Source organism: Daphnia pulicaria, chromosome 6, assembly GCF_021234035.1.
Source record: "Daphnia pulicaria isolate SC F1-1A chromosome 6, SC_F0-13Bv2, whole genome shotgun sequence".
Classification (NCBI taxonomy): domain Eukaryota; kingdom Metazoa; phylum Arthropoda; class Branchiopoda; order Diplostraca; family Daphniidae; genus Daphnia; species Daphnia pulicaria.
Genome location: NC_060918.1, coordinates 14424916 through 14436516, shown reverse-complemented (window position 1 = coordinate 14436516; position 11601 = coordinate 14424916). Strand labels below are relative to the sequence as shown.

Here is an 11601-nt window from a genome sequence, read left to right as displayed (position 1 = left end):
CGTTGTATCCTGGATCCAATGCTCTAACCACTGAGCTGTTGAGTTGTATTATCAGTTAAACAGGGGGAAAAGTCATCAGCCACTTAAGTAAATTCGGATTTTCCCTAAATACCAATAAATATTAATCGCACGACGTAATTCTTTGGCCAGTAAGTATTTGCTCCTGTATTTTAATGAAAATTACAAAACTCAGCTTCGCATATAAAATTCGAATAACCACTTGAGAGGTAATAGTAAAATACATTATTGGTGGTGTATTGGTTAGAGTGTTCGCATAGCACATTTATGTCTTTAGGTTCAATACTCATAAATTGTGAAAATAAAAATTGACAAAGTGTTTGAAATAATTTACTTGGCTTTCAATCTGAATACCTCATAATTTCCTGTTTTCGTCTATACATTCCTCATTGCCGGTTTGAACAACAGCCCATCGTTACTTGAATCTTATTCTCTAACAACTTGGCTAATGAGATGTGTTGACACATTTTCTTAAAAGGAAGCCATCGACCAATGTAAGGCAACATCGATTTTGAACATTAAAATTTGCTAGGTATAAAAATTCATCACCCGACGTTAGCGAATTAGTTGCAATTACTCGTGGCCCAATGTGTACAAATTTGTAGATGTTATGTTTCACCCAACGTGTTTTGTAGGACACTTAAAATTTCCTCCACGTTTTTTAACAGTTTAAATTAAATTTCCTGCCGTGGACAAATCATTCGCAAGTTGAACCAATGTTATTGAATCTCTAATACCTTGCGTTTGCCCCGACAAATTCCCTCGAATTCCTTCACCACGAGCTCTCGCGGCCGCGGGGGTGCCCCTTCGGGGGCCCCACCGCCACGGGCTCGAATCGCGATGAAGGTATCCTCGTTTTTTTGTAACTTGAACACTATCTGCCCGTTGAACTCAGTTACGCATTTACCAATTAAACCACTGTCAATAGATTTCTTATACATCCACTTATGGCCCAGCGTATTCTGAAGGACATTTAAAATTCCCTGCCCGTTAAGCGTGAGCGTGCGCTTAAATTTTCTGCCTGTGGACAAATAATTTACCAGTTAAACCACTGTCATTAGATTTCTCATACATCCAATCATGGCCCAATGGATTCTGTAGGATCAATCGGTATTGGTGTCAATAGGTGGTCAAGTGGTTAGCGAATTCTCTTACTATGAGTGAGTACTCGGGTTCAACTCCCGATAAACAATAGTTTCTAAAATATATTGATGACCGAATTAATAATTAGCAACTGTGACTTTACCCGGAGTTTGAACCTCGGATTTCTCGCATGACAATCAAGCACGCTAACCAATACACAATGAGAGAGATGGAATACACTATATGTTATGGAATGTATAAATATGTCGTAGAGACACGGTTCGTCGCACTCACCTGTGTGCCAGTTGCAACGCGAGATGCAGAGATGTTTGAAACCACTTGTCAATGAGATCAAAATTGAATATCAATTGGTGATCGATTGGTTAGCGAGTTCGCTTTCTATGCGTTATGTTCGGGTTCAATTCCCTAAAAACACCAATTTCAAAATTGAAAATAAATGTTTGAATTATTATTGAATTAAAGCGCCTTAACCAAGTATCGAAACTCGGACATCTTGTATGATAGCAGAGAACGTTACCCAATACACCATGAAAGAGATGGAATTTAATAGAAGTAATGGGATTTATAAATATGTCGTAGTTACACGTTAATAAAAAAAACGTGAAGCGCGACAACCATTTGTCGAAATTGGAACTCGATAATGATATTAGTTCTGATAGTGTAGTGGTTAGAGTGTGTGTTACAATGCCATGCCCTTACATGTATGTGGCGGTAACACCTCACCGATTATGGTTCAAACCCCAAGTACTACACATACATAAATATTGGAGGACATTGAATATCAATAAAAAAAATCCAACCCTCAACACCTGGTTTGGGGAGAGGCAATGCTTAATTTTTTTCACGTGTTCAAAATCATTATATCAACGATAAAAATTGCAACCAGTGGGCGTGGTTTTTTGGAGGGAAGCTTATGTTTTGTGCTTTTATTTCGTTTGGCGGCTTATTATCTTGCTGGTAAGTCAACGAATAATTGTTTTTCACATTCTCTCTGAACTTCCCCTTGACAACATGCCCAACTCTGGTAAGTCTCTTTAATGTTATCCAATATTTCTGTTATATTTATTGTTTTTTTTGTATCATAGATTTGCTTGTTGCTTCTCCCCCCGTTTCTTTGTCTCCTCAAGTGGTTGTCCGTGATGGAATACCCAATTCTGGTAAGTCTTCTTAATGTTATCCAATATTTCTGTTCTATTCATTGTTTTATTTTTGTTTGATAGATTTGCCTGTTGTTTCTCCCCCCGTCTCTTTGTCTCCTCAAGTGGTTGTCCCTGAAGAAAATCCACTGGGTGATGACGAAGTTGACGGGGTTTTAGCATCCATGGATATGGATTTCAATACCCCGCCGTCTTCCCCACCTGTCTCCTTTCTTCAATCTTGGACGATTTCAGAATTTCAGAGGATTGAAGATAGGAGAAGATCCAATCTATTACGTGGAGTGCAGCTGAAAACTCGGTACGAAAAATTTAAGAAAAACCGACAGAAGTAAGTTTATCCAAGTTATTTCATGTTTGTTTTTTTATGTAATTTTTTTTTTCATTTTAGTGCTGAAGCTGCTTTGGAAAGATCTAAGCGGAATGAGGCATGGGCCAAAAAGGAGCTGGCTTCATTCCGCTCCAAAATGTGCAAGGATGAAGCTGAGGCACAGAGAATGTTTGGAGATGTGATTTAGATGATTTTTGTTCGATTTGTTTAATTTTTTTTCTTTGTTTGTTATTTGTTAATTTTGTTGATCTGTTGGTTATTGATCAGTAATAAACAGAGTATTAGAATATTCATTTAGTTTGCTTTTTTTTATTTTTTCCAACTTCATAATTGATGTTCTCAATATTTTAAAATCCATATAAGTACGTAGCTCTACTTCTCTTTGATTCTTGATTTGAACCATTGACTTTTTGACCTTAAGGATTTATATTCCATCTCTATAACCACTACACTATGGAGACTTATTTTAATGCTATATTCGTTTTTTTTTATATTTTTGATGGAACTCAAAAGAAGAAAAGTAGAACATTGTACTTTGAATTGGACATTGTATGAGTAAGAGTTTTTTCAACCACTATAATTTTTATCATTATCCTTATTACATAAATATTGAAAATGTAATATGAATTCATTATTTTCGAAATTTAGATTTGAACCATTGATCTTAGGAATCGCATTTCATTACTTTAACCGCTACACCACGGAACGATACAGAATTTTGAAATATTGAAAATTTTATTGGTTTTGTATTTTTTTCGATAAAGCTTTAGACTTACAAATTACGTTAATAGTAAGTCATTCATGTAAAACTTTGTTCTTTTCCAAATTACGATTCATTTGCATGCAATTTGAGTGCATTTTTATAGTTATGCTGTGAGTGGGTTTGAACCAACATTCCTTGAAGTAACAAACCAATACTATAACCACTACACCATTGGCTGTGGTATTTTGCAAATCTTGACGATATCAGCTGGATAGTGCATACTTCTTCATTGTCAGTGTCATCGCCCAGCAAGAACAAAAACAATTTATTTGCTGCAGTTTAAGAATTCATTGTTTTGGGAACTATTTGCTTGCCTGAGAGGGGGTTTGAACCACCCACCTTTGAATTACCAATTCAACGCTATAACCATTACATTAGCAACGGTATTTACAATAAATATCTGACGTTAAAGGTGGATAACGCATACTTACACATTGTCATAGATATCACACAGCGTGAGCAAAGACATTTTATTTACATCGGAGTTTGAATTTATCTATAATAAGACTATTTGCTTCATAAGCATCTGCTTCATCATACACCACGGAACATTGCATAAAATTGAAATATTGAAAATATTATTGGTTTACGTATTTTTTTATTATAAAGCTTTAGATCTAGAAATTACGTTAATAGTAAATCATTCATGTAAAGATTTATTCTTTTCCAGCTTTCCATTCATTTGCATGCTATTTTTTGAGTGCTATTTTATAGTTATACTGAGAGTGGATTTGAACCAACATCCTTTGAATTACTAATCCATTGCTGTAACCACTACACCATCGGCGGTGTGTTCTCCAAATTCTTGACGATGTCCGCTGGATAGTGCATACTTCTTCATTTTCAGTATCATCGCCCAGCAAGAACAAAAACAATTTATTTACTTCATTTTAAGAATTCATCGTTTCGGGTACTATTTGCTTGCTTGAGAGGGGGTTTAATCCAAACACTTTTGACTTACTAATGCAATGCTATAACCACTACATCAACAACGGTGTTTACAAATAATATCCGATGTGACCAGTTGGATAGCGCATACTTACACATTGTCATAGTTATCACCCAGCGTGAGCAAAGAAATTTTATTTACATCGCATTTTGAAGTTTTCAATAATAAGACTATTTGCTTCATTAGCATCTGCTTCATCATACACCACGGAACATTGCATAAATTTGAAATATTGAAAATATTATTGGTTTTTGTGTTATTTTCGATTTTTGATAAGCTTCAGATTAAGAAATTACGTAAATAGTAAATCATTCATGTAAACGCACAAATAATAAAGTAGTAATTAACATTATATGACTAATTTCCTAAGTGATAAATTGAAAACCACTGATCTGGACTTGAACCGTAGACCGCTTTCTTTATAGTCCGGCACTTTATCCACTACACCATGTGACTACGTTGTGTTTGCTGAAAAATTTGAGTCCTTTTCTGTTTTAAAGGAGAGTGTGAGTAGTATTGACATTCTATTCATCCGTCCATGACTTTTTAGTAGTATAAGGATTCCTATTCATCCGTCAACGACTTTAGGTATGTTAAGTAAAAGTCTATCTTTCCAGAAAAAAAACGTCATATTGTTCAATCAGTGACATAGCTAATTCAAGTGGATGAAATTTGTTTAGGATAAAATGGAAAAAAATAAATTGAAATGATCAAATTTAAATCTGAAATAAAATTGATGAATTTTGGCCATGCAACAGTTATTGCTTATTTCTGTCTTAGGCTTCAAGTCTTGAAAAATTTTGTTTTGAGTGTTCATTATTGCTCGTACAAATAAAAATTCTTGTAGAATTAGTTATGAAAATAAAAGTTTTATAAAATCTTGAGAAAGACCATTGTTTATTATTTATAAGGTTTATTAATTCACGGTTGAGCGCACATGGGAACTGCCCCCATGGCCATGCCCGTGCTCCTTTTTTTGGCCCGTAGGCCGAGGCGGAATTTAGTTCCTCTTGGGAAGGAAAGGAATGGAAGGGAATGTATTAATGTATTCACCAAAAAATCAATATTTCTTAATTAGATTTGAGAATGTTTGACTATATGTTTAAATTGCAGTTGTCTAAAATGGTTACAATAAAACTTCTTTAAAGACAACATTTAAAGTAAACACCTTTTTCTTTTCTTCTTCGGTGGCTGTCGGATGATTTTTGAGAAGCTTGCCTTGTTTCCCAGACTCAGCAATCTCGACTCGGACTCCTTTTTGGGAGGGAACACAAAAAATATTAGAATTATTGAATATTTCATGAAACTATTAATTTTAAAAATGTATAAGAAATCAAAATAAACCGTCTTTCGATGTAGCTCTGGAGAAGGCCACATACAGCTGGCCATGACTGAAGACGGGTTCTGGAAGTAATATTCCGACCCGATCAAACGTTTGGCCCTGTGACTTTGTGATGGTCATCGCAAACGCCAACAAAACGGGAAACTGGAGCCTCTTGAGGATGACTGGAAGATCCGAATCAGTTGGGGACATCATCATCCGCGGGATGTAGACGATGTGCCCCTTGTTTTTTCCAGCAGCAATTTCTGCAACGATCAGATTTTCTCTAAGCGCCCTGATGATGAGCCGGGTCCCATTGCAAAGTCCCTGACGCGAATCGATATTCTTCAGAAGAATGATGACGGCTCCCACTTTCATTTTCAGCAAATGGGTGGGAATTCCGGAGACGTCAAAGGAGTTGAGAACTTCGGTTGGGTAATTTGAAATTTCTTCAGGGTCGTCAGAGTCGATGGTATCGATGCTTCTGTACTCATGAAGCGTACCGGGCATGTCTTTGATGATCTGATTGTTGATTCGTAAGCAATCGCCGTTTTTCGGACAAAGAATAGCGCGACTGCATATTTGTTGAGATACGACAGGATCTAACAGTTGAGCAGGATCACCAAAGACGTGCTCGACTAAACTCCGGTTATAATTGAAAAATTCTTTAGGAATTTCAATCATATCGGGGATGTTCAATTTTGGATGCGTCGGTAGAGTTCCGTTTCCAAGCTGAATGAGCCAATCGGCGTAGTCTTGACTGCCGGCCACGGTACGCATATTTTGAGTCAGACGAAGTTGTTGAAACTGAGGCCAAGTGTCATTGTTTCGGATAGTGACTTCCAGCACTGTCACCCTGTTTCCGTGTCGGACGACCGGTAAACACTGACGAAAATCGCCACCAAGAAGGAGCACTTTACCACCGTGAGGAAGATTGTTCTTGTGCAACTTTTGGAACAGGAAATTGAAAGCACTAAGGGCGTGATTTGTCTTCATGGTGGCTTCGTCAGAAATGATGAGAACTGCACTTCTGATCAAATGGGCGAGGAAGCTACCATCTTCGATTTTTGATCTGGTCGCTTCAGTGATTGGAGGGTAAATCTTGAATTGGGAATGATACGTTGTGCCGTCAATCAACAACGTAGAAGCGATGCCGGTAGACGCAACGGCGATCACTGTTTTCCCTTGTCCCTGCAGTACGGTGATGAGAGTGTTGTACAGGAACGTCTTCCCCGTTCCTCCAGGGCCATCCAAGAAATACTGATGCGGAATTGCATTTTCAGTATCGTTGACGGCAGCCATGACTTGATCGAAGGCAGCCCGTTGACCTTCGTTCAACTGACTAACCATCAATTCACCTAATCTTCTCTTCTCTCTCATAGAAATTTCAGCATTTTCTTCGAGTTGAGCCGCGATAAGACGATGAATAAGCTGAAAATCAGGAACAGGCAATGAGAGATTTTCCATCGTTTGATTGTTGAGAAGTAGCTTGTCTTGAATAAATTTCAAAGTCAAGTTTTTTGCTATTTCGGCGTCGTGACCATTACGAATAAAATCTTCCATTAGCTGAGGCAAAGATCGCTCAAAGAGATAAAGAGCATCCGTAGGATTGCAAAACAGACAAATGTCAACAAAAAGCTGTCGCAATCGTTCTGGCATTTCAAAGGCGGCCGCATCGTCCAGTGTCCTCTCCCAAACGCTGTCATCTTCCAACAAATTTAAGGCAGCGGCGGCTGCTTTAAACGTCGGTAAAATTACACCGTTGACTGTTCGAAGATTTTCAAAACTGGTCGGTCCTTTGACGTTAATGAGGAGCAAGCGCAGGCAGAATCGCTCAATTTGACGGACACTCACCGTGTACAATCGGCCAATGATTTTGAGATTTTGAACTCGTCGCTTCCAGAAATTACGGCCACCAACCTTGACGAAAGCAAAATGGTTGACAATCTCTCTGTAAAAATACTGCCTCGCTTCTTCATTATCCCGGTTCAAGATGAAAAAAGCAGTTAAAGTCGTTTCTTTCAAAGCGGCGTTGGCGACTGCTTGTTCCTCGTTGCCCGGGTGAAAAAAGACGGACTGTTCCAATGGAAGATGTACGGCAAGTCGGAAGATGACATGGGAACGATTGCTGAGGGGAAACTTATTGATTCTCCAGGCGGCTTCTGGTGCGCTGACGTAACGCGTGTCCAAAAAAGTAGTGATTTCGTCCCACACGAATGTCGGCTCATCTTCACCTTCAACTTGCTGATGCGTTCCCTTTTTTGTCTCAATGTTTCCGCTGTCATGGCCTTTGTACACGTACTTAAAGATGTATTTGACACTGGTGAGTGAAGCGCAGGATTCGAGGTTTATGTGACAGTCATATTTCAGCAGCAACCAAGGGTTATAAGGCACAACCCATCTGTTGTCTACTTCATAGACGACATTCCCTCTTTTCAACGGATGTTTAACTCCAGTGTCTCTTCTTCTATAAGTCGGATAGCCGTTGTCGTTGATGATGGTTCCTGCGATGAAATCTTTCGGAAACTTTTTGGTGCACCCTTCAACATCCATGCAAGGAGACTTTTTGTTGATGGCTCCACACGGGCCGTGGATCATGTGAGCCATAACAGCGGCGTAGAGTCTTGGATGGAGGGACTTGTCGGGAATTTCCGCACAAATGGTCTTGTCCATATCTTCTGGTGATAAAGGGGCATCTCTCTTATCGATCCAGATCAGCATGTGGCAATGAGGAAGACCGCGTTTTTGAAATTCGATGACTTCGATATGAGCTGTGGCGAAACCCAAAACTTGCTTTTTCTCGATGTCGTCGACCAACTCTTTTTTCTTCAAGTGGAAGACTCGTGCGACCATATCGGGACGATCAGAAGCTGTCTGATAGTTCGCAATATTTGCCGTAATTTCTCTCCACTTGGGATTGCAAGTAAACGTTAAAAAAAAAGTTGGTTTTCCAAATTTGGCAACAATTGCCATCGCGTCTTGATAATTTTGCTTCATGGCTCGAGGACTGCCAATGAAGGACGAAGGGAGAATGTAGATAGTGCCAACTTCCACATTTTCTCTTTCCGCTCGATTGTTGATGTAATCCATCAGACCGCAGTAGCGCTCAACATGCAGCTCTGTCTGGTGTTTTCTGAGCCAATCTATGCGATTCCCCTCGGTCTTGACGTAAGAATCGACAAAATATTGCTGAGTGAGGGCACCCCCGGACAAAACGATATTGAAATCACCGCGGATTGACATGATTGAACTGTAGAACTCGGCTTGCGTCACTCTTGAGCGTGGGCCTCTGTTCCTGTTTGGTTGTTGATCATCGTTCTCGTCTGCTTCGGCTGGTTCCGGTTCTACATTTCGCTCATTTTCAATCTCAGCATTGCCATCTGCTGCGGCGACTTCTTCACGAATTAACACTCTGGGGTTGGGCCACAGGGGATCAATCTGCTCGTCTTCATCCTCATCAACAATCATTGCCATTGCTGCTGCTTCATCTCTTTCCCTCCGACTGGTGGTGTTATAATTCATGTGAGCATGCCAACCATCTTCACCGTTGGGGAATAGCAGGGGATAACACATCGGATCACACATGGGCTTCTGTGTGTTAATCTGGATGAAACGTCGGCCTCTGACGGGAATATAGAGATGGCCACGAATATCTCTGTTGGATGGCGGAGCTCCATCAGAGCTTTTGAATACTACTGCTATCTCGTGGGCCGTCGGGCAGTTGTAGCGCCGCTGGTCGACATTTCTTCTATCACAAGTGATGATCATGCCGACAGTGTAGTGAGGAAGATTTGCGGCCTGGCGTTGAACGTATTCTTCTTCAAGAACTTGGCGCATCATCTTGTAAACCAAGGCGTACGGATTCTTCTCTCGAAGCATAGCGTCCAATTCTTCCATCAATATTCTACAACAACCCGACATTGCCTGGATATTTGCCCTATAATCAGTGGCCTGCGCCGAGTCCAAAAAATACAGATCTGCATATCTGGGATTTGGTGTTGGACCAAGCGGAGTGATTTGATGGTAAATCTGGCCATGAATTCGATAGCAGTAGGGGCCTCGGTTTGGTGGTGGAGATTGGTTTGCTCCAAGCGAAGCAAAAGCGTGAGCACTGTTGTAGTTTCGAATTTGCTTCATGAATTGCTTGGACTTTGGATGCTGATTTTGCAAGAGACTGGCCAAGGGTTGCGGACATGGCTTTGGTGGTGGAATAATTACTTTTCCCTTTCCGCAGCATCGCTGAAACTTTTGATCTTTTGGCATCTCTTTTTCAAAGTGTTTGGCGTCACACTCAGCACAAATCTTGGTCAAATCTCCAATGTCAAGCAAATGAACCCGATCCTCTACAACAATGTCTTTGCAAGCTATCCGATGCGTTCGCCGATTTCCAGCACGGTTGCGATCAAGGTGCATCTCACGAAGAAAAGCTTCGTGGTCTGCGGTTTCAACGGGAACAATTTCGGCGTGTTGAAGCGCATTTCTTGCTCGCAGTTCTTCCTCTTCTCGCTCTCGTTCAAATTGATGTTCTCGCTGTAGCTCTGTTCGCAACCTATCCTCTTCACGCCTATCAGCTGTTTCTTCCTCATTTTCAGTCGCTCTATAATCAGTCATGACTTCTGTGTGCTGCTCACGTCGTTCTGCAGCTTCCTGCTCAGTTTCGTTGAGGAGATTTACTTCGTGAAAAAATCTATCAGCCATAGCACGCTCCAATCTTTCTTCTCCTGTTGCTCTGCAACGTACAGCTTCCTGGCGTAATGACTTATCGCCAAGTCGAGCAAGCCTCTCTGCTACAAGTTCCTTATCCCGTAGTGATTTCTGTCGTAGTGCCTGTGCCCGCTGTCTTGCCCATTTTTCTGCTTCGGATTCTTCTTTCCGCAGAGAATTTTGCTGCAAGGTCTGTTCCCGGAGTCTTGCCAATTTCTCTGCTTCAATTTGCTCATTCCGCAGAGTTTTTTGGCGTAGCGCCTGCGCTCGTTGTCTAGCCCACTTCTCTGCTTCAGATTCCTCTTTCCGCAAAGAATTTTGACGCAAGGCCTGCTCACAAAGTCTAGAAGATCTCTCTGCTTCAGATTCCTCGTTCCGCAGAGATTTTTGCCTCAATGCCTGATCTTGAAGTCTTGCTGATCTCTCTGCTTCCGATTCATCTCTCCGCAGAAATTTCTTCCGCAATGCCTGGGCTTGCAACCTAGCTCGTTGTTCTTCAGCAGTTTCGGTGTCGTCAGCAGCTCTCTTTCTTGCCTGATGTTGTTGTCTTGCTGGACGCTCTGCCACAGCATCATTAGCAAGAACAACTCTTGGGCGATCACATGCAGGTCTCTGATTCATCGCTCGTAGAATAATTGCTGCTTCTTGTTGACGAAGAGCAGCTTGCCGCTCTGCCTCGGCTTGCAATCGAGCTCGAATTTGTTCATCTTGACGAAGATCTGCTTGCCGCTCCGCCTCGGCTAACAGTCGCGCACGATTTTCTTCTTCTTGACGAAGAACTGCTTGCCGCTCCACCTCGGCTAACAGTCGCGCACGATTTTCTTCTTCTTGACGAAAAACTGCTTGCCGCTCCGCCTCGGCTAACAGTCGAGCACGATTTTCTTCTTCCGCTTGTTCCTGTCGAAGGAGTTGCTGACGGATTCGCTGATCATGCAGTCTAGCTTCATGTTCAACCTGAGTCTCGTTAGCACGGGCGACTCTCTTCCGCTCAGCATCTAACCTCTGCCTCAACGCTCTCTCGTCAGGTGCCTCTGCCTGACGCTCTTCCCTAGCCTTTTTCGCATTCAAATTTTTTGCAACCTGAACTTCTTCGGGATTGAGCCGACGTCGCTTCTCTTCACGAGCGATCTTGGCCCTTTCCCTATTAGCCGCCAATCGCACTTCCTTAGCCTCCGGGTCTTCGTTACTTCTTTTTTCCCTAGCCTTCCTATTCTTCTCATCTTTTTCCTCTCGAGTTAATTCGCGACGCGGTGGCAT

General features: G+C 41.2%; 2 protein-coding genes across 2 annotated transcripts; one reads left to right on the top strand and one right to left on the bottom strand.

The window, feature by feature from the left end:
* Positions 1-2124: 2124 nt before the first annotated feature.
* LOC124342102 lies at positions 2125-2794 on the top strand. The gene is made up of 4 exons (XM_046795071.1): positions 2125-2146; positions 2208-2279; positions 2343-2607; positions 2668-2794. Exons 1-4 carry the CDS (start codon positions 2134-2136, stop codon positions 2792-2794), a joined length of 477 nt encoding a protein of 158 aa, XP_046651027.1. The 5' UTR covers positions 2125-2133.
* A 2651-nt stretch (positions 2795-5445) lies between these two features.
* LOC124342101 lies at positions 5446-11601 on the bottom strand. Its single transcript, XM_046795070.1, has 2 exons — positions 5664-11601; positions 5446-5573 (listed from the first exon to the last, which is right to left on the bottom strand). The coding sequence occupies exons 1-2, from the start codon at positions 11599-11601 to the stop codon at positions 5446-5448; spliced, it is 6066 nt and encodes a 2021-aa protein (XP_046651026.1).

Bases quoted from the DNA above. Each gene is read 5' to 3' on its own strand.
- LOC124342101 (XM_046795070.1), bottom strand. From the start codon at position 11,601: ATGCCACCGCGTCGCGAATTAACTCGAGAGGAAAAAGATGAGAAGAAT. The intron at 5,574-5,663 runs GTTTATTTTGAT...CCTCCCAAAAAG, and splicing joins CAGAGCTACATCGAAAGACG to GAGTCCGAGTCGAGATTGCT.
- LOC124342102 (XM_046795071.1), top strand. The intron at 2,280-2,342 runs GTAAGTCTTCTT...TTTGTTTGATAG, and splicing joins TGATGGAATACCCAATTCTG to ATTTGCCTGTTGTTTCTCCC. The intron at 2,608-2,667 runs GTAAGTTTATCC...TTTTCATTTTAG, and splicing joins TTTAAGAAAAACCGACAGAA to TGCTGAAGCTGCTTTGGAAA.